Source organism: Mizuhopecten yessoensis, unplaced genomic scaffold (genome assembly GCF_002113885.1).
Source record: "Mizuhopecten yessoensis strain PY_sf001 unplaced genomic scaffold, ASM211388v2 scaffold8365, whole genome shotgun sequence".
NCBI classification, from domain to species: Eukaryota; Metazoa; Mollusca; class Bivalvia; order Pectinida; family Pectinidae; genus Mizuhopecten; species Mizuhopecten yessoensis.
In genome coordinates this window covers 743388-766964 of record NW_018407511.1, presented here as the reverse complement: position 1 = coordinate 766964, position 23577 = coordinate 743388, and the positions used below count along the sequence as shown (strand labels likewise).

At 38.7% G+C, this 23577-nt stretch overlaps 1 protein-coding gene across 1 annotated transcript in view; it reads right to left on the bottom strand.

Moving 5' to 3' along the window:
• The window catches only part of LOC110455756 (dynein heavy chain 6, axonemal-like), a 122433-nt gene that overhangs the window by 18642 nt on the left and 80214 nt on the right, over positions 1-23577 (bottom strand). Inside the window, exons 56-78 of the mRNA XM_021506115.1 lie at positions 22769-22858; positions 22368-22565; positions 20346-20711; positions 19893-20074; positions 19639-19747; positions 18986-19111; positions 17875-18129; positions 16667-16798; positions 16453-16548; positions 14644-14784; positions 13900-14115; positions 13140-13258; positions 12458-12569; positions 11947-12068; positions 10865-10994; positions 10300-10414; positions 9374-9510; positions 8545-8861; positions 7399-7616; positions 6979-7215; positions 3936-4166; positions 3053-3064; positions 1580-1790 (exon numbers count right to left, since the gene is read on the bottom strand). Of these exons, the coding sequence (XP_021361790.1) occupies positions 1580-1790; positions 3053-3064; positions 3936-4166; positions 6979-7215; positions 7399-7616; positions 8545-8861; positions 9374-9510; positions 10300-10414; positions 10865-10994; positions 11947-12068; positions 12458-12569; positions 13140-13258; positions 13900-14115; positions 14644-14784; positions 16453-16548; positions 16667-16798; positions 17875-18129; positions 18986-19111; positions 19639-19747; positions 19893-20074; positions 20346-20711; positions 22368-22565; positions 22769-22858 (3872 nt within the window). The remainder of the gene's footprint in view (positions 1-1579; positions 1791-3052; positions 3065-3935; positions 4167-6978; positions 7216-7398; positions 7617-8544; positions 8862-9373; positions 9511-10299; positions 10415-10864; positions 10995-11946; positions 12069-12457; positions 12570-13139; positions 13259-13899; positions 14116-14643; positions 14785-16452; positions 16549-16666; positions 16799-17874; positions 18130-18985; positions 19112-19638; positions 19748-19892; positions 20075-20345; positions 20712-22367; positions 22566-22768; positions 22859-23577) is intronic.

The window sequence follows — 23577 nt, the reverse complement described above, 5'->3', positions numbered from 1 at the left end:
ATAGCTATACTATAAAGTTTTCCCATTTTGTTCTCTGCCTCTCAGTATCATTGTTGACAACACTATTCTTTTATATAACATTTGATTTTCTAATTTCAAAGATGCTTCATAGCAAATTTTGTAGAAATACTTTCTCCATTGTTTTCCATTTAATGGCCCTAGGACTAAGTAGTCAAGGGCAAGCCTGAACATGGACAAATCCTGGTAGCATGATTGTGTCTGTCTCCTCATACTGGTGATCTATGCGTATTTTCATGAACCTCGTAACAACTCAGGGACTAGTCCCCCTCCCATTGCCTCCAGGATGGGCACACTGAGTTTATAAACGAAAAGTTGATGGACAATGGAAAAAGGGACAATTGACCGACAGACGACAGCTGACACACCATGGCATAAGCTGGCATACCCTTTGGGATTTCATCTCAGACCATTTTTATCATTCTTCTAGCTGCAAGCTGCAGCCTAAAATGTTGATGATTATTAATAAAGCTTAGGGTATGGGGGTAAGTAAAACTGCTGTGGTGCACCTACTTACATTTATTTGGTGAAATTAGCTTAATGTTAGTCCATGCATCTGTATTATACAATACAATCAAATTATTTCCATTAAATTTAAAAACTTAAATTCAAGTTCAAAATATGTTTTCAAGATGGCCTTTACGGCAGCCATTTTGGATTTTATATAAGCTGCAAAATTATCATTCCCACTCAGTTTCAGCTAAATTATCAGCTCAGTAGAATTTGACTTCAAAGTTGAAAAAGTAGAAAGTATGACGGATGACACAGGAATGGAAAAATGGACAGCAGTAAATATACCGGTAGTTCACATGATTCTTATGTGAACTAAAAAAAAATGTTTGCTGGGAGATCCACTTTGTCCTACACTTGCATTTATAAAAATGACAAAACTCAGTTTTAATGGAGATTGAACTGTAGTGAAATGTTTGCAAAGTTTGAAAACAATATGTGAATGGGCATATTTGAAACCCAATATTTGATGATGTACAGGCAAAGTTTTAAGTTTTTCTACATAATATTTTATGATTGAATAATCTATCACACACACTGCAAACAGGCAAAACACTTAAAAGCATCTGTAGCACATAATTATATACTGTAGGCATATCACACAAGGCAAAAACAAGCTGAAATACGGATACAGATAAAATCAGGCATTTTAAATGACACACCACAAGCATAATTCTCAGTATTTTAAATGCAGCTCTTTCAGTTACTTGCAAATTTACTTAAAACAATAAAAAAAAACATATGGCGTCCACTGAAATACTTACTGAGGCCTCAATGAATTTTTTTTATTCTTTCTAGGAACAAAGCTTTGGATATGTAATTATGATAGTGCTCTTTATATATAATGAGGGGCATTGAATGCTGGGAAGGTGTAGGAATCAGGTATTTTGAATTTTGAAAAAAAAAAAACTTCCAGTAAAGAACTCTTAACCCACCATAGAACTGGTATTTCAGAATTCTGAATCGCTCTTCTTTGAATTTGTTTCCTTTTAGAAAGTGGTAACTGCCTAACATAAAAAGGTAGAAATTAGTTCAATTCTACCAACAGTACCTTTCTACAATGGCCTGTAGGTTAGGCATCCAGGACGCGGCAAGATGGCAGTTCTGAAGGAACACCCAGCGTCCTTTGAGGATCTGAGCCTTGTTGATGAGCTCCTCAGCCTTAGGACCCTGGCCCCGCCCCAGGGAGATCATGTCCAGGTGGAGGATACTTCCCCTCAGCTCCTTAGCGAAACGCAGCAGCTGCGCCGCAGGATCACAGCCTAGAAAGTGGAAAAGGTCAGTGTCAAATTATTGAAGTCAATATTGTTTTCAACTGGATAGCTGGTATTCTCTGATTATAGAATAAATCACTGCTGTGAGACGAAAATCAGATAATTCAAAGACTAATCTCAAAATCTCTATGCCGTCATTTTTGCTACAGTTGAACTTGTCTTCCATTTTTACTCTCTGTAACGAGGGAAATGTTATCATGAAAACAAGTATTAGTATACTGCAAACCATAATAATTATTACATGTGAAAGACGAAATTAACATTGGGCCAATATGGATTAACGGCTATCAATTATTTTTTAACACCTCACTTACTGCCATTATTAAAGAACTCCCTCCCTTTTTACGGAGGTGTTTATAACGCCTGCCGTTACCAATCGGACGTGAGGTCAGTAATTTCTTTCGAGCGAAAGTACAGAGTTTGAAATAGATAATAAAGACTTGAATGCAACTACATATGCCCATTACTGTTGTCCTATTGGAATATAAACCCCCATATGCACACCTCCTCATGTTCCTCTATATGTTTGCAAAGTTTCATTAAGTTCTGTCCAGTCATCTCTGAGAAAATGTTCGGACAAGTTCGCTGCAGAAGCTATTGAAAGAAGAATAATAATAACAAGTACTAATTGTAATGGGGGACCATTACAGATGTCCCCCAAACTGCACCCATAGTGGCATAGATGCATCAGAACAATTTCTAAATTTCGACCAATCAAGAAGTCTCTGTGTGGTTGCTATGGTAACGAACCCTATGTGGTTGAATTTGCAGTCCCCTAATACCCCTGTATACCAATTTTCATAAAAAACGAACAATATCTAAATTTTGACCAATCAGAAGCCTGTGTGTGGTTGCTATGGTCACGAAACCTATGCGGTTGAATTCTCAGTCCCCTAATACCCCTATATACCAATTTTCATAAAAATTGAAAAATATCAAAATTGCGACCAATCAGAAGCCTCCGGGTGGTTGCTACGGCAACGAAACCTATGCGGTTGAATCAGACAAGTGCGTGGCGGAAGCTATTGAAAGAATAATAATAATAACAACAACAATAATAAGAAGAAATGGACCAAAAACAATATGTCCCTCAAACTTCTTTTGGGGGACATAATAATAATAACAACAATTATAATGTTAATAATAAGAAACGGACCAAAAACAATATGTTCCTCAAACTTCGTTTGGGGGACATAAAAGTCATAAGAAATGGTGTAAACACAAAATGTCCATAACTACATGTTACTTACATCTGGCTGAAACTACAAATTACGAAGCAAATGAAAATAAATGTCACTTTGATTACTGTTTGATCTGCTATTTTCCCCTTTTTATATTTATCAACAAGTATTGGGCCAGAGTGGAAATAAGTCTGAATGGGAGAGCGGGGGTATAAGTCAACCATCCTGGCGACATTCCAGTTGAAAATTATCTGAAGTTCCAGTGTTTGATAAGTGGGTAACTTTGATGGTTAATAGTTCTAAGTTTAAAAATAAGTACTTGCTCTTGAATGTGTATCAATAATTGTGGTGGCATCTATAATTGCTTTATTTCAAATTTCACCTTTTACATTTCATTATTAACGTCTCCTTCAGTACTTCCAGTACTTTGATTTCTTTACATTGCCAACTGGACAAATGGATTGGCTTGGTTTGTTTGTGTTTTACGTCCTATTAACAGCTATATATAGTCATTTAAGGACGTGCCAGGTTTAGGTGGTGGAGGACAGCAGGAGTTCCCAGAGAAAAACTATTGGTCTAAAGGGAAATTCCTCAGTTACAGACATTGTGTAATAATTACTGTGCTGGGACGCAATGGACATGGGTAACACTTTTCGTCCCCTCCTCCCCCCCCCCCAACATAGTGGGAACAAAAAATGTCATTCATAAACAGTATTGAGCTCACATACACATCTTCTAACCCCAACCCCTGTCACAATGAAGAGGACTGGTGTTTATAAGCTCCAAGCCGTTACTTGGTGAACAGGTAACTGAGGCGGACTACAGATTTTGAGTCCAGTATTCTGACTATTGGTCTAAAGGGAAATCCCTCTAGCCATGAAACAAGTGACTAGATAATTCATTACTGTGACAAGAGGATGACTAGGGGGGTGTTTGATTTCCCTTCCTTTACCTGGTGAAAGGATGAAGATAAGAGGAGTTTTTGCAGAGGACTCCTCGTAGATTTCCTTGAGGTCAAAGGTCCCAGTGGACAGGTAACTGCTATCCATCTGGTCTCGGATAAACGCGGATACTGATGAGATGAGAGTCTCTGGACGCAGGACTTTTATGAGCAGAAGTTTCTGGAAACCGGAGAGATTTTCCCAGTCCATCACCAACCCATCAGGGCTATCAGTTGGAGGATCTAAATGAGAGAAAAAATTAATATAAAGCCACAATGTCATATGTCCAGGAATCTAAAAGGCATTAACAATTACTGTAAAGTCACATGGTCTTCAGTCGGAGGATCTAAAGGGCAGAAAGAATTACTGTAAAGTCACATGGTCTTCAGTCGGAGGTTCTAAAGGGCAGAAACAATTACTGTAAAGTCACATGGTCTTCAGTCGGAAGATCTAAAGGGCAGAAACAATTACTGTTAAGTCACATGGTCTTCAGTTGGAGGATATAAAGGGAAGAAACACTTACTATAAAGTCACATGGTCTTCAGTCGGAAGATCTAAAGGGCAGAAGCAATTACTGTAAAGTCACATGGTCTTCAGTCGGAGGATCTAAAGGGCAGAAAGAATTACTGCAAAGTCACATGGTCTTCAGTCGGAGGTTCTAAAGGGCAGAAACAATTACTGTAAAGTCACATAGTTTTCAGTTGGAGGATCTAAAGGGCACAAACACTTACTGTAAAGTCACATGGTTTTCTGTTGGAGGATATAAAGGGCAGAAACACTTACTATAAAGTCACATGGTTTTCAGTTGGAGGATATAAAGGGCAGAAACACTAACTGTAAAGTCACATGGTCTTCAGTTGGAGTATATTAAGGGCAGAAACACTTACTGTAAAGTCACTCGGTCTTCAGTCGGAAGATCTAAAGGGCAGAAGCAATTACTGTAAAGTCACATGGTCTTCAGTCGGAAGATCTAAAGGGCAGAAACAATTACTGTTAAGTCACATGGTCTTCAGTTGGAGGATATAAAGGGAAGAAACACTTACTATAAAGTCACATGGTCTTCAGTTGGAGTATATTAAGGGCAGAAACACTTACTGTAAAGTCACTCGGTCTTCAGTCGGAAGATCTAAAGGGCAGAAACAATTACTGTTAAGTCACATGGTCTTCAGTTGGAGGATATAAAGGGAAGAAACACTTACTATAAAGTCACATGGTCTTACGTTGGAGGATATAAAGGGCAGAAACACTTACTATAAAGTCACATGGTCTTACGTTGGAGGATATAAAGGGCAGAAACACTTACTATAAAGTCACATGGTTTTCAGTTGGAGGATATAAAGGGCAGAAACACTTACTATAAAGTCACATGGTTTTCAGTTGGAGGATATAAAGGGCAGAAACACTTACTATAAAGTCACACAGTCTTCAGTTGGAGGATATAAAGGGCAGAAACACTTACTTTAAAGTCACATCGTCTTCAGTTGGAGGATATAAAGGGCAGAATCACTTACTGTAAAGTCACATGGTCGTCAGTTGGAGTATATAAAGGGCAGAAACACTTACTATAAAGCCACATGGTCTTACGTTGGAGGATATAAAGGGCAGAAACAGTTACTGTAAAGTCACATGGTCTTCAGTTGGAGTATATTAAGGGCAGAAACACTTACTGTAAAGTCACATGGGCTTCAGTTGGAGTATATAAAGGGCAGAAACACTTACTATAAAGTCACACAGTCTTCAGTTGGAGGATATAAAGGGCAGAATCACTTACTGTAAAGTCACATGGTCGTCAGTTGGAGTATATAAAGGGCAGAAACACTTACTATAAAGTCACACAGTCTTCAGTTGGAGGATATAAAGGGCAGAATCACTTACTGTAAAGTCACATGGTCGTCAGTTGGAGTATATAAAGGGCAGAAACACTTACTATAAAGTCACACAGTCTTCAGTTGGAGGATATAAAGGGCAGAAACGCTTTCTTTAAAGTCACATGGTCTTCAGTTGGAGGATATAAAGGGAAGAAACACTTACTATAAAGTCACATGGTCTTCAGTCGGAAGATCTAAAGGGCAGAAGCAATTACTGTAAAGTCACATGGTCTTCAGTCGGAAGATCTAAAGGGCAGAAACACTTACTGTAAAGTCACATGGTTTTCTGTTGGAGGATATAAAGGGCAGAAACACTTACTATAAAGTCACATGGTCTTACGTTGGAGGATATAAAGGGCAGAAACACTTACTGTAAAGTCACATGGTCTTAAGTGTGAGGGTCTAAAGGGCTGAAGCACTTACTGCAAGGCTATATATTTTTGCATATGATTGTGACCATTGTTCTTCTACAGCCTTCATTGCAAGGACCCGACGTGAGTTCATCAAATGAACTGAAAATTTCATATGTACCATGCTGAATAGTACACGGGAGATTTATAGGCAATGTCCACTAGCGGTAAGTTCAGTGAAGATCAGTGTTACCAAGTTGATGGATTCCTTAATAGAATTCACTAATTTTGGGTACAAGAGTAATCAAAACTCAAAAGAAGAATTGCGCAAGAATAAAGGTGGGATTCTTTTTAGTATTTTCTTTTGCCAGTTAAGAAATGCACAAATCCTCACATCAGTTGTTTCCGTTCAAATCAAGAATCCTTACAACCTGTAAATCTATATTTTTTCCACTCTGGTAAGTTCAGCATTGATATTTCATCTGCTTGTAGACAAAGACGTGAACTGTGTTAGTCAACAAATAAGCCCTCACCTGTATTACAGTAAATAAGAAGCCCCCCTCCCCTACTCTGACCAATTTCTTAGGAATAGGGTGGGTGCCTGCAATAAAGCTTGCCCCATTTATCTTACTTCTCCACAAAAACCATGGATGTTAACTTTTTCTAAACATATATATACTCAACATAAATGCAGTTTGAATATAAAAAAATATTAAATAACTTTCCTCTGCATTGATATATTAGCTCCCTACAAGACGTATACATCATTTTAAAAGGTTTTGTATTTTAAGTTAACGAGAACAGCTTAATCAATAGACTACAAATTTTATACATACCTTTGACGTCTGCCATGTCGAAGGGTTTCTGCATTAATTTGTAGGGGTTACTGTTCAAGTGGAATAGCTCCCACTGGGCCTTGTGCGTCATGATGCTGCGACATAAGTTCTTGAACACGGCCATGCTGACGTCAAGGTGCTCAACTTGTCGCCAAGTTGTATCGATGATCCATTTGGGAGGGATCTTCACCTTGTCTGGGTTGGACTGGGCTTCTAGCCTCTCCATGGCTGTCAAACCTGTCAACGATCATTGTTGGTGACAGTGAAAGCCAGTCAGACAAGATTTCAAATCGGTCAATTTTCTCATACTTGATGGACAAGAATCAGTTTATTTAGAAATGCATTTGCTCTGTATCAATTTAAAATTCTAGAAAAATGAACAATTTGGAAAGTAAAATATTTTAAAAACTAAACACCCACCATCATGGCCCTCCAGTTGCTTATCCTCGATCATGTTCGTCATGATGTTGCCGTGGAGAAACGTCTGCCATTCAAATTCCTCAATCTTGCCAATAGTGGTAATGTCTTGGTACTTAGCGTTGGAACGCATTATACCAGAGCACATTAAGAAAGAGAAAATCAGCTGGTGGTTGGAGAATAGCGCCACAGACACCACACGATAAATATTGGACGTCAACCTGAAAACACAGATACATAAAGAAAACGAAACTTTAATACAAATAAGTAACAGGAGAAAGAGAAATGCAACGTCATGGATTTGAACCCGGGACCATCCAAACTCTAGACGGACACGCTACCAATTAAGTTACCTAGTTGCTGATGAAGTCTTTGCCCCTGTAGACACAACTACTCATAACCCAGGTTCGGGTATCCCCTTGCCTTGACACCCAATGCTTGAAACAAAGGTTAGTCACAGGCACCACTGTAACAGGAAATGGAAAAATGCACAGAAAGACAGGGGTTTGAACCCAGAACCCTCAGAACTCCAGACAGACACTCTACTAGTTGAGCTACCTGGTCGCTGTTTATCTAGTCTAGTTCCATTACATATATAAACCAACACATGAATGATCTAGACAAGGTAACAGAGCCTGAGTAAGCATAAACTGGGTCCTTTGTACGTCTTGTTACTTTGATGAGACTATTATTTGTAGGTAGGGGGTTTGGTTTTTCATTTTCACACCATCAAACTGCTGTCCCATGATGACCTACTGAATATAAACAAAATAAGCCCAAAAAAGTGGTTTCTTTTTTAACATAAACTTAAGTCTATCCTGATCCTCCACGTTGGGGAATAGGTGATCCAGGGGTAATGAGCTTCACAATCCTGATTAAGCACCTTACAACCTTTTTAGCTGTAAACAAATATTCTAGAATGTGTTGTCGGCTATAAGCCCCTCCCCCTACTTTGAGTTAGAGATATTTGACTTTGAGCTAGCCCCTAAGGCCTTTATGTGGGAACCATATACGGTAATTTCATAATTTTGGTATGTCTTTAGCCATGGAAGCTTTTTGCATAATTTTATCAAAATCAGCGTGAAATTTAAGAAAGGCAAACACATTTCACCAGTGAAGAATCAACAAAGGGGCATTACTCCTACTGACCTGTTGATCATGTCCAACATGTGTTTTTTGAGCTCCGCTGGATTAAGTGTCTGCTCGTTGTCTTTCAGACTGAGGTCAATGCTGCCTCTTGGAGTGGGACTGGCACCTAGACGACTGCTTGGTCGTATTGATCCACTCAGGTGGAGTGACGACTTACGGCGGTTCATGTCCGAGGGAATGTGAGCTGGCGTGTTGCCTGAACCGTTGATACAGTTGATGAACATGTCCTGGAACCAGTCCAGAGAGAACTGGTACATGACATCAATACCAGCCAGGTTAGCCAAGACGAAGTAAATGGTAGCTCCTCTAGTGGCAACCTAAACAAGACAGCAGACAATACAAAATAATGAGAAACAGAGGAGTTTTCCCAACATAATGTTAACCAAATTTTTGTTGTGAATATTAACTTCTGCAACTGTGCTTATTTGCAAATATTTGGATGCATGACAAACAACATAATTATTTATATACTTATACTGTACATGGGGAAAATTTCGCCCCGTCAAACCTTCGCCTTGCACTGGTAACATCATTATTCGCCCAGCTCTAATTTCGCCCTTCACACTTTGTTTGACATGATAAGTTTTCCTCATTTCGGAGGACAAAAATGGCGATAGTTAACTGGGGCGAAACATTCCAAGTTTTATGGTATATAATATCTTACAAGTGAAATTTGTATCAGTTATCAGTTATATGAAATGTTATATCTATCAGAATATATACTATAACAGTTCACCAAAACCTCTACAGAGGCGATGACCGTTAAAAGAATTGAAATGTGAAACTAAAGATGATTAACATGCAAGAAGTAAAACCCACAAGGACTTACGGGCAGGTAGCGTTTTCGTGCCTGATTTAGCTTCGTCTCGTTCTCCTCCGACTGCTTGATACGTTTATAAATCTCTATAGACATGCCTTTACTTTTCTGTAGTGTGTTCACCAAGTCCTGGTCATCCAGCAGGTTACCTAGGCAACAACAAACACATCTGTCTACACCGTCTGGTACATTGTCAATGGTCACTAGTTATATAACTATAATCTGATTTTGATCATTATGAAGCCCAATCCAATTTTTGTAACAATTTCAATAATGATGAAGTTTGTCAATAAGATACACAATCAGATACAGTCTTATAAAACTTTTAAAGTTTCATGATACCTGTAGGAGATATTCTTGCATACTAGACCGAGATATCCGCATTTCCGGCGATGCTGGAAAATTCTATCCGACCCACAGGTCTAGATCGCTTACACAAGCCTCAGGTCTCTAGCTCAATACTTGATCCTTTGGGTTTGGATAACCTTATCCATACCTCACATCAGGGATGGATTCTATTAATCTTACCTTCTGGTTTCTGTACGAGTTCACCCATGGGGTGAAATGGGGATCTTAACTCTCAGGGAGGGATTCCCATGTGTATGACAACTTCAGAATCTACCAGCTCAGGTTTAGGTCCCCTTATCTCACCCCTAAGACGGTTAAAGATACTATATATCTCATAATGTATTATAATTTTAACCACGACACCTGTAAATGATTCTTTTTCTCCTACCCTGTTGGCCCTGTCATATACGCATTGTAGATGTAATGTTCTTTAATTTTATATAAAAATCCTTACCATCCAGTTTCTGAAGGAGTCACAGTGCCTTGGTTACCATGACAATACCTGTAGGAGATGATCCTTACCTTCTGGTTTCTGTAGGAGTCCCAGTGCCTTGGTTACCATGACAATACCTGTAGGAGATGATCCTTACCTTCTGGTTTCTGTAGAAGTCCCAGTGTCTTGTCCTCCACGTCCCTTAGGAGCTGCAGGTCGCTAGAGATACTATCTAACAGCTCGGTACGCTGGTTCTCGAGTCTTGGCTTCTCCTGTAAAACAGAAATATGGTAAAAATTATTTGTGTGAAAGGTCATATCAACAGAGTTGCGACAGTGAATTATGTGGTAAAATGTCTGACAGCTTATTTCAAAATTAATAATACCACTAGAGATAACTACCTGTTATATACTTACAGACCTGATTGTTTCATTTTTTGCCCGTGTCTAATCCATTTGTATTTCTGATACAATTAAATTGATTTGAAATGAAATTGCTGCAGTCAACACAGCCATACAAATGAGTACCTGCATGCTTGGCAGTAATCTTGAGAACGACTCTTACTTTATTGCTTGCATGCTTCTTTTGTTATCTGAACTAGACGAGAGGTTGTAATTATTGCACAAACTTGAGACCACAGTGGCCATATCAGATGCCTTACTGAGCAAAATAAATATAATAATCAGAAGGTTGAAGATTTTGATTTATTTCCATTAACTCACGTGTTTGACGACGGCAGACAGGAGCTGTTCCTGAAGGCCCTCGAATGTGACAGTGAAGTTGATGATGTTGACTTGTATGTACACCGATGGTAGGTAGTGAGGGTTGGCCATAGACGACGTCATGTACAGTCTACAACGTCAGAGAAACTCATAGAGTTGAATTGTATAGTGTCACTGCAAATCATTTTAAAATGTTACCTGCTTAGTTTTTGTTTTAATTTCAGTCTAATAGTCCTATTGATATATCTGTTTTTAATTCTGACATAAGACATTGGCAAAGGAGAAGATTCACAAAGGGCCAAAATCAACCATATACTCCTACAGCATCAATCTGTTGGTTCCTTTGGATAGGGGCGTTAATTTAATAAATACATTACTTCAAAATCCTTACCATATTTGTCCGGTGATAAGCCCACCCATACCTTTTATAGTTATTTACTGTTCAGTAATAATGCAAACAAATTCTGTTTCATTGTCCTGTAATAAGCCCCTCCACCTACTTTGAGTTAGAGATTATGTGTTGTCCTGTAATAAGCCCCTCCACCTACTTTGAGTTAGAGATTATGTGTTGTCCGGCTCAAAGCCCTCCCCTACTTTGAGTTAGAGATTATGTGTTGTCGATCTATAAGCCCCTCCCCCTACTTTGAGTTAGAGATTATGTGTTGTCGATCTTTAAGCCCCTCCCCCTACTTTGAGTTAGAGATTATGTGTTGTCTGGCTATAAGACCCTCCCCCTACTTTGAGTTAGAGATTATGTGTTGTCTGGCTATAAGCCCCTCCCCTACTTTGAGTTAGAGATTATGTGTTGTCCTGCTTTAAGCCCCACTCCCTACTTTGAGTTAGAGAGTATGTGTTGTCCGGCTATAAAACCCTCCCCTACTTTGAGTTAGAGATTATGTGTTGTCCTGCTTTAAGCCCCACTCCCTACTTTGAGTTAGAGATTATGTGTTGTCCGGCTATAAGACCCTCCCCCTACTTTGAGTTAGAGATTATGTGTTGGCCCCCTGGGCTTATTGTAGGAATATGATAAATGTGAAAGATAGGAAATTATCTTATTTGTAGATATTTGACTTGTAACTTACTTAAAGGATTCATTGTATTCAATCTCTGTGTCTCCGAGCTTGATGACAAGATGGCCGCCTCGCTGGAATGTCTCATGCAGAAGGACAGGTCGCAGAGCCGGATCCAAGGTCTCCGATACATCCTGTTCAGGAAATAAAACGAAAGTTCATCATCTTTGAGTTGTTCTAATGACATGATAATTATTCATTTACTTAATCAATTTATCTTTCCTAATTCAATAGACCCTTGGTACAATAACAGAATTTTGACGAAATTCCGTCAGCTAATCAAATCACAGCAGTGTCATTATATATATGTAGACCTGGTCCAGGATGAAGCTAGAGGGACAGACTCAGGTAGAAAGTTTATACTAGTTTCATTGAAGTCTTACCTTCTTTCAAAAGATATCACTCCGGAACTATCATTATATAATAAGCAGCCTCATTAAATTTGCATGAATTTTGCTTACCTTTCAATTTTCAAACTTATATATGTCCTTTCAACAGAAAGTCGTAAAGAAAGCAAACTTACCTTAAGCAGCATAGGTTTTCCCACACTAATGGCAATCTCCAAGGTCTTCATGAAGTTGTGGTCCGAAGCTGCAACTATCTTTAGCTGTGTGCCCTCCATCTCCCGGATATAGCTTTTAGAACAGAACAGACAAGAACATCAGTTAGGTCAGCTCAACTATCTTTTAGTTGTGTGTTTTCCATTTTCAGATTATACAAGAACATCACTTCTACTAAAAACTGAGAAATTTGTAAATTAACAATAGTTTTATTTCTCTGACAAAAAGACATGATTACACTCATTCGCCAACCTTTGACTATGTACTGTTGGACAGTCTGCTATTATGGGTCTATGAACTGTATTGCTAGACAGTCTGCTATTATGGGTCTATGAACTGTACTGCTGGACAGTCTGCTATTATGGGTTTATGAACTGTATTACTGGGCAGTCTGCTATGATGGATCTATGAACTGTATTGCTGGATTGTCTGCTATTATGGGTCTATGAACTGTATTGCTGGACAATCTACTATTATGGGTCTATGAACTGTATTGCTGGACAGTCTGCTATTATGGGTCTATGAACTGTATTGCTGGATTGTCTGATATTATGGGCCTATGAACTGTATTGCTGAACAGTCTGCTATTATGGGTCTATGAACTGTATTGCTGGACAGTCTGCTATTATGGGTCTATGAACTTACTTGAAGGCTTGCCCCTGAGGGTCAATGAACAGCGGCCATTTCTGGGCTCTTTTGATGATGAGGGCATTCTCTGTGGAGTGGTTGTCTCTTGGTAAACCTTCATTCTGCCATTTAATCACCTAGACAATCAAGACAACACAAAAATTTAGAAACAAAGTAAAACACTGCCAGGTAAGCAAGGCCCCCAGCATGACTGTACATATCACCTATAATAGCCAAGCAGAAGCCAGCTAGATCAATCACTTTGGATTTTGGAACATTGGGAATAAAGTGTTATACACATATTATGTAGTCTACCAAATACCAATAACCAACATTTATGATCTATATCAGACTAGCAGAACAGAACTTATAACTGGAAAGGTCTCAGACAATCAGAAGACACGGCGGCCATCTTGTTTTATGGGATCTGGATAATATATTCTTTTTCACCATAAAGGCTGCCTGCTATAATGGGTCTATGAACTGTATTGCTGGACAGACCACTAGGTCCTTTTAAAAATCAAGTATGAACAAAACCATATCAATAAAACAACAAACCATTCAGATTGATATGTCTCACATGTGCCCCGCTTTGACCATCAACGCACTTACTTATACAGCAGTGAAATAAATTCAAAGTAGACAACATTTGACGATCGAAATTTGCTCTACCTACTGTTCACCAAAAACAACTTTCGGTTGAACAGGTTTTTGATTTCGATGTTTTTCACAATGTTTGAAGTGTCTAAACTTCAGACAATTCAGACACCTACAGTACCTGGTACGGTTCCACTGTACTCTTGATGAGCTCGAAGTCCTTGGTGATAGGGATATCGTTTTTCTGGCAGTAGTCAGTCCATGTGTGTATAAGATCTTTCCTGTACTTGGCAGTGAACGGCCCAATGTAGGCGACAGACGATGCGGCCACCAAGGTATCTCCCACCAGACCGTGGAGGCGGGATTTCAGTTCCTCCACTAAGTCCTGCCAGCGATCCTGTATTTTCAGAAAAGAACACATCTGTACTGTTAGAATCAGGATAAAAAAAACTATACAGCATATAGTTAAAATAAGAATATTGACTCTTTCATGCCCAGAGGTGTAAAAAGGTCTGCATAGAAAATTTAATACATACATGTAGTATCTTTCTCACTTATATGGTAAATACATTACTTCAATTTTTAATTTCATCAAAACAGCCTATTCCGCATTGCAACATTGTACTGTTGCCGACTTTGTGACATTACGTCCGTGTGGTCCCTTTGTGACGTAACACATTTCACACAACCCCTTCTTGCCCTGGATAGTTCTACCATACATGCACATGATTAAGAGAAAGAATTCACAAGTATGAAAAATATATAATTTCACATAACATATCGGTATATAACCATCAAGAGGTTTCAAGGTTCATATTTATGGGAGAAAATGATCAGGAATCATTGACAGAACACTTATTTAAATTGTATCATAATTTTGATGAAGGAATTTGATACCAGCTGTATATATGATGACTGAGCAGACCTTTTCGTCGACGAGTGCATCTATGAGTATGGAGGCCCGTTGGAGTCGGAGTGCCGTGGTGACCTTGCGCTGTTTGAGAGACTCTCTCTGATCCACGCTGTCCTTGTACTGTTGTTCCAGTCTGTTCAGGTGGTCTTGTAACTAGAAGAAGACAAGATTCATCAATAACGTCACTCAAAAAGGAGATAAATCTTATCATAAAGGGAGATCATCTTTATTACTATCACAAAATATGGGTCATATTTCTATACAAGAGGCCCAAGAGGGCCTGTATCGCTCACCTGAATATTTAAGCAGTCATAGCAAAATATTCTCATTAAATATTATATTGCACTAAAAATATTTCCCTTGCAAACTTTGTTGGCTCCATCTGTTAAAACTACCAGCAAAATATTATTACAAGATTCTATGCTTTTTGATTCTTCATAAGTTGCTTGACATATTTACCCCTGTGACCTTGTAAGTAGGTCAATGTCATTTTCCTTCTCAAATTGGTAAGCTCTATTCCAAAAGCTACCAGCCAAATCTTATGAATCCATTCCTTTTAGTTCTTAAGAACAAATCCATTAAAATGTTGTTGACCTCTGTGACCTTGAAAGTAGGTCAAGGTCACTTTCATTCGCAAACTTTGTTGGGCTCTTTCCCTGGAAATAACCAGCCGAATATTAAGGTTCTATAACTTCCAGTTCTTCAGAAGAAGTCATTTGAAGTGTTTGACATATCTGCCTCATGTGACCTTAAAAGTAGGTAAAGGTCATTTTCATTCTCAAACTTTGTTGGGCTCCATCCTAGGAAGCTACAAGCCAAATATAAAGATTCTATACCTTTCAGTTGTTCAGAAGAAGTCGTTTGAAGTGTCTGACACATTTGACCCCTGTGACCTTGAAAGAAGGTCAAGGTCATTTTCTTCCTCAAACTTTGTCGGGCTCTATCCCAGGAAGCCATCAATCAAATATAAAGATTCTATACCTCTCAGTTCTTCAGAAGAAGTCATTTGAAGCTTTTGACACATTTGACCCCTGTGACCTTGAAAGTAGAACAAGGTAATTTTCATTCTCAAACTTTGTTGGGCTCCATCCCAGGAACCAATCAGCCAAATATGAAGATTCTATACCTTTTAGTTCTTCAGAAGAAGTCGTTTGAAGTTTTTGACATATTTGACCCCTGTGACCTTGAAAGTAGGTCAAACTAATTTTCTTCCTCAAACTTTGTTGGGCTCTATCCCAGGAAGCCACCAGCCAAATATAAAGATTCTATACCTTTCAGTTCTTCAGAAGAAGTCGTTTGAAGTGTTTGACACATTTGACCCCTGTGACCTTGAAAGTAGGTCAAAGTCATTTTCATTCTCAAACTTTGTTAAGCTCCGTCCTAGGAAGCCATCAGCCAAATAAGAAGATTCTATACCTTTTAGTTCTTCAGAAGAAGTCGTTTGAAGTTTTTGACATATTTGACCCTTGTGACCTTTAAAGTAGGTCAAGGTCATTTTCGTTCTCAAACTTTGTAGGGCTTCTACCAACAAAGCTTTCAGCCAAATATCATGACTCTAGGCCTGTCTGTTCTTCAGAAGAAGTTGTTTAAAGGAAAAGTTGACGAACGAGGACGGACGGACGACGGACGCCGCACCACGACATAAGCTCACTTGCCCTTCGGGCAGGTGAGCTAATAATACATATGTTGTTCATAATACTCTTCATCTTCTCAAGTGTGGTTCACTTGAGGGCTAAGGATGCCAACTGCACTGGTTAAAATTACACAGAAGAGTTCTGCTTCAGAATGTATTATCGACTTTGTTGGCCAGGGTAATCTTACCTTACGGAGACTGGCCTGTTTGTTGGCCAGACTCTCCTCTGCCATCTGTAGGGCCTCCTTGGCCTCTGACACCCTCTTCTGTTTAGGTTTCACCATCTATGGAAAAGAAAAGACATACATTATTTCTAATTCACAGTAGAATGAAGATACCATAAACTGTTTTAATCAGCATTCTATTTTACTGCGGTCAATTTTATCTTTATTTCTATCTTACCTTGTAGACGTCATTGTAGTGTTCCAGGGCTAGTACCCAGGTACAGATCGATTTACAAGCAAACGCCACATTACCGACAGCCTCTGGGTTGAAGTCTGGGTGTTTGGAGTATTTCTTCAGCCTGTGGAAAGTCTGGAAAAATACAGTCGTAAATTATTTTTTAAATTGTTTCATGCTTAAAGAAATATGTAGAGAGAAAGCTAAATTAAATAGTATACATTATTAGTTATCTCTGGGTTAGAAGGGGTTTACAGGCTCATAGACCCTGTCTGGTCAATAAAGACCAAAGGGGTCTATGAGCCAGTAGACCCCGTTTAACCCAGAGATAACAAATTTGTCACCCTGACAATCTTTTATTTATTATTTCTTTTGGAAAATTATAAGTCACTTAGTGAGTTTGAGTTGTACTTGACTGCTACCAAAATAGCCCCACCGTTTTGGCAATATTCTATAGAAATATAGAACCCGGCATGATATCCAATCAGAAAGAGTGTTACAAATTAGAAGGGGGACAAATTGTTATATTGTTACGAATCTGAGCCTGGATGATACATGTACTGTTTGTCGGAATATTTTCACCCTGTCAAACTTTCGCCCTCACCCGTTAAAATCCATATTAACCCAGTTTTAATTGCGCCCTTCACATTTAATTACTATGCATTTTTTGTGTTCACTAATGTTCGCTGTAATGATAAATCCGCACTAATAAAGGAGGACGAAAAAGGCAAAAATTAACCTGCAGCGCAAAAGAAATTCCCTGTATCAAATAACAAGAGGCCCACTTGGCCTGTAGCGTTCAGCTGTCCTCTTTTTCAGTAATTTAAACACACATTTTCAGATTGATTTCAAGAAGAAGAATCTTCATGAAATTATATTTCCGAATACTAAATAAGAGATTGGTTTTCTCTTTCTTGAATGTAAGAGGATAACTCCAGTTAATTATCTAAGTGCATTTGCTCCAAGCCAAACTCATGACAACAGATTACTAGACTAATTAAGAGATAGTAAGTTTCCTTTAGCTAATAAAGCACAATTAAAAAAAAGGTGTTTTTTTGTACATTCATGAACATGCAATTGTTGAACAAACGTTAAATTTATCAATTTTGATATCCATTTCTTACCAAATAACGTTTGATGAATCAACAGGACAAACAATCAATCTAAAAAAAACTTGTTTACTAAACTAAGTGAATGTTGTATATTTTCACCTTTTCTGGCACACTTGACTTGTCAAATTGCGTGAGTTTTTTTAAGAAAGACGGGTCACCAAGAAGCTGTTTGGCGGTGGCCCAGTCTGTCTTTTTCTGGAAGAGGACACAGACGGCCGACATGACAGTCATGACAAGCATTGGTGGGTTGGTGTAGACTCTGATCTCGGCAATATCGGCCTTGTCCAAGGTCTCTAAGGCCTCCACCGCATTCTGTAGGGCCGGCAGGGCAGAGGCAAGGTCTCGCTGACATTCCTGCAGGGGCAAACAAAACATTACATATAATATCTTATTTCATTTTATTTCTAGGAATTTGCTTTCTAATTTTGTTAACCACTTTTTCGGACCTTATCACAACATTTTGAAAATAATTATAACCCAACGCTGTTATGCCAGCTTAAATGAACTCAAATCAGATTATAACTGGACAACTGGGCAGTCCATGTAAAAACAACACTTACATACAAGTGGACACAACATATTTATGTGTACACAGTAGATGATTACTTGATTACAGTACATACACATTTGATTTTCTTTCGAGTGAAGTCACTGGCAGATGACGACACTCGGGATCAGTGTTTTCAAACGGTTTACCTGTATTTCGTGGTTTAAAACCCTGAGATTATGACACTCAAAATACTTTGCACGACACATGGGATGCAGGTGCACGGCGAAATTCAACCCCAGCGAATATGTACTGAATACGAAACCTCGAAATATTGACCCCGCAAATTTAAAACGCTATACATTATGTGATGTACTGCCTTTGAATACAGAGTGAAGTACAACAAGCGTGTCTAAACTTACAAACACTTACATCATAAGGCACCTGCCTACAACAATGTTAACCAGATACTTAAGAATGATTGCACGCTACATCTTTGCTATACAAAAACTACACTACACTGATTTTCAACAAGTAGTGTCGAATTGTCTCCCATTTGATACAAAACAAGAGTCGCAAGGGCCTTTACAGGTCACGTTGAATAGCTTAAAGAATTTTTTTTATAAAACAAGATTGTACATGCAATGCAAATATAGCAACCGAAGATGATGGAAATATTTCCTGACATAGGAGCTCATAAAGATAGCTCCCTATTTTACTTACATCAGCGTAGTCCTGTACGATCTTGGCCTCCTTCTGCATGATCTCTTCCTCCTCCCTGACGATGGCTCGTACTTGTTCCGCAGCGACCTTGTCTTTCTCCAGCTGCTGCAGAAGCACCTCCGTGTCCTAGAAATAACAATGTTTACACATAAAAAATATTTTTTCTTTTGGTTATAACAAGCCATTCAGTTTGATATATGTCTCGCCAGTGCCCCGCTTTGACCATCAATGCACATGTCAAGTTTGGTTGGTCTAGCACTTATAGTTTCAAAGAAACTAACTTGAACGCAAAAACTTGTTGATGGCTATATATATGCTGACAAAGTCAATGGACCATGAAAGGTAGGCCACATCCAGCATTTCATGTATGAGTTGAGATCTACTACCTAAGATGCATCTAATCATATATATTGGTTCAAGTTTGGTTGGTCTATAGCACTTATACTTTCAGTGAAACTAAATTAAATGCAACACCTTAGTTTCGCTTCCTCTACTTTGTTGCATTGTGGCGAGACAAAAATCTCCAATATCTTATGTAGGGTTTTAAGAAATGGTGGGACCCTTTGGCATTAAGCCATTCACCTATGAACACTTGTGGACAATGCATCAGTATAACTACACAATCCAAGGTGAGTGATGTGCTGCTTACATACCCTTTGTTTCTCTTCAATCTGTGGTCCAAGAGAGACAAGTATCTCCTGCATAGTCCCCACGGATGTGTTTGCCTCCGACAATTTCAATAGTCCGACCTCCAGACGGTTCCTTGTGAGACACAAAAAGGCAATAACATAAAGTATTATCTTGAACTGGGGTAGTTCTATTTTCAAATAATAAATAAACCAGTAGAAGAGAAGAGATTTGAAAGACAAGGTAGCTAAATCACCAGAAATATAACAAATCTGCTTACTTATTGTTGACAAATTCAGTCTTGTTTTCACGAAGCATTTTGGAGTAAAGCCTTATAAACTCCATGTAGCTGGACGGCGTAGAGTAGTAATGGCGTCGCATTTCCTCCCAGTACTTGGTCGACATTACCCCGATACTCTTGTGAATCTCCACACAGACTTTCCCCACCCTACGCTTCAAAAGCTGCAATGTACAGGTAACATATACATATCTGTTCCATATAGATAACAACTAGGTACATTATACAGGTAAACCTTTAGATAAATACAGATAACATTTTGGTACATACAGGAAAATTACAAGTAAAATAAATCTTTACTTTTATTCTTTTTATTTTTTTATTTTTAATTATTTCAGCAAATAAAGTCTGATTTCCAGCAGCCTCTTATAAGCATTCAAAGTCTGGACTAACGACTTAGAAATGGTTGCATGATCTTGGAGCAAGAATACTTACATCCAGGTCATAATTCTCACTCGCAATAAACTCAGCATTGGAGAAGAAAACTTGGGCCACACTCAGCATAGCCTCTTCCTCCCATTCATCATACCAGTCGATGGTACAACAGTTGATCAGAGCGGGGTTCATGCGGCACCGTTGACGGAACTTCCCGCCCGCCGGACTCATCGTCAGTACGACATGAAGGTTTTGACGGACCCGGTGGATGAAGAACTGGTAGACGGAGGCTCGGGTGTCCGGGATGTCAGCCTCAGCAGCAGTCTGTTTAAGGTCCATCGTGATCCCGTCCAGTTCCTCATTGTCAAAGAGGTCCGGGACTTCACCAGAATTTAGTATACAGTTAATGTCTTCCAGGAATGATTCCTAGCACAGAAATAAAATTATAGTTACAAGATTGTATTTGTACTGCTGTTGTTATTTTAGTCATTTTTGAGGCAAGTACAGAGAGCATTTAGCTTATAATCACTGAAAGTGGGTCAAGGTCATCAAATCACCGAAAGAGGGTCAAGGTCATCTGATCACTGAAAATGGGTCAAGGTCATCAAATCACTGAAAGAGGGTCAAGGTCATCAAATAACTGAAAGTGGGTCAAGGTCATCAAATCCCTGAAAGTGGGTCAAGGTCATCAAATCCCTGAAAGTGGGTTAAGGTCATCAACTTGATAGCCTTCCTCCACAGCACACTCTACTATTTATGGATCTAAAGAAGAAGTTGTTTTAGGAAAAAGTTCATTTTGGCTGACAACATTGATGAAGTGAACCCGAAAATGCCACCCTAGTTAGACGATAAAAGTACCTCAGCTGTACCCAAAATGACAGTTCTATTGTGAATTTGAGCTGAGGATGAAGGACACTAATATTTTTATTAAGTAGATGTGCCATCTAATGCAGATGTAAGAATATAAGTCTCTTTCATGTCCAGGGGTGTAGTATAGGGGAATTCCACCTGAGGGGTTTTCAAATTTGGTAAAACCCAAGGGTTAATTTGCCAAATTTGAAAATCTCCAGGGAGGAATTTTCCTACCCTGCACCCTTGGGCATGAAAGAGTATTTTTCTCTCATTCAAACAACCAGAATAAGCACAGAAACCATGAAAATGCATTTGGACTGACTACCATTTTGAAAATATCCATTTTCCCCCTGAGCTATTTTGATAAAAACAAATTTGTCAGCGAGATTTAGCATACCCGATATTTGGAAACAGTGTTTGTGCAGAAAAAATAATCTCATCCTTCTAACTTGTGCGGTAAATATATCGTAAAAGGTTTTAATTTCATCACGTTGCCTTTTTCCCATTGCAGCATCGGTGTTTTCCAAATTTGTGACATCACATCTTTGTTGAGCTATTGTGATGTCACGTCGCGTGAAATGGGGTGTAAGACAGAAATTTCTACACCCCTTTCTTACCCTGGACAGCTCTATCTTACACCCCTTACTTACCCTGGACATCTCTATCTTACACCCCTTACTTCCCCTGGACATCTCTATCTTACACCCCTTACTTACACTGGACAGCTCTATCTTACACCCCTCTCTTTCCCTGGACAGCTCTATCTTACACCCCTTACTTACACTGAACAGCTCTATCTTACACCCCTTACTTCCCCTGGACATCTCTATCTACACCCCTTACTTACCCTGGTAAGCTCTATCTTACACCCCTTGCTTACCCTGGACAGCTCTCTCTTACACCCCTTACTTACCCTGGACAGCTCTATCTTATACCCCTTTCTTACCCTGGACATCTCTATCTTACACCCCTTACTTACCCTGGAAAGCTCTATCTTACACCCCTTACTTACCCTGGACAGCTCTATCTTACACCCCTTACTTACCCTGGACATCTCTATCTTACACCCCTTACTTACCCTGGACATCTCTATCTTACACCCCTTTCTTACCCTGGACAGCTCTCTCTTACACCCCTTACTTACCCTGGACAGCTCTATCTTACACCCCTTACTTACCCTGGACAGCTCTATCTTACACACATGGATGTGAGAGATAACATGAATCTTACCTTCACAATGTCAGAGTCTGTGAGTAAAAACACATTTTTCTTGCCCTTGACCCCACTACTGAGGAAAAGCTTTTTGAGGTCATCCCGAAATTCACTGAAGTTATAGCCTCGCTGAAGCGTGAGCTTGAAGAGCTCACAGTTCGAGATGTGAGCGGCTAATTGTACTACAGTGGCTTTCCCAGTGCCGTCCAATCCCACCTGAAAACAGGCAAACATGTGGCATCTTAAAAAAAAGATCGTAAGTAGTAGAGCAAGGGGTTTAATCGTGAGGCTTCCAAACAAAGAGACATAACGGTCTATTCCTTCTAAACTTATTTAGTGAAGGCAAATTTGCAAAATTTCCATGGCATGAAAAAAGCCTACATGTATAGTACTGTATCTTCTACCTAAGTTATACTGACCAACATCATATGACCACCAGGCTGTCTAAAGACTCGAGCCGCCCGCGTGATGTGCTCTACAGCATCCTTGAAGAATACCATCTGTGACGCCTACATAAAAATTTAAAAAACATGTTTTTAGATTAAAATCCAAAAAGTAAATAATGCTTTGAAACTAGAAAATGATGAGAAGCTTTAAAATTCAAACACAGTAAAAAATATGCTTTGAAATTTAAAAGCTGAAAAAAAATAGATACATTTAAATTAAAAACCAGTTATCCAATATAGAAGAGCATGAATTCAAAAAGCCCTGCAAAGTTAAATAACTTAATATGTTTATCTTTATTTATGATTTTTTTCAACTAAGAAATTCATCAGGGCATATAAATACTCAATACACTTACCCATGTAAACAAAAGTAAATAAAACAAAACATACTCAGAAGAAAAAGATACAAAACAAAAGACATGCAACTCTTATATATACAAAATAAAACTAAATATGATCACTATTGGAAAATGTTGGATTAAGTTATATCATATTAAACTGCAAAATCACAGCAAATGTTACTTTTGAAAAACAATTCCTTATAGACACATGGGTTAAAACATTTTATAAGTGCAACATAAAATTAAACTAAACCGGAATTGATTACAATGATATTAATGCGGGAGCACCCTGGTGTATCCCTGTTACAATTTTTTTTTTTTTTTACAAAAATATTTTATGGAGAATTCCACTTGTTGGAAAGTTGGTAGTTTGGGATAGTGGAAAAATGTTAAGCTGCACAACACATATGGTCAAATATACTTTGTTATATAGGGGCTGAG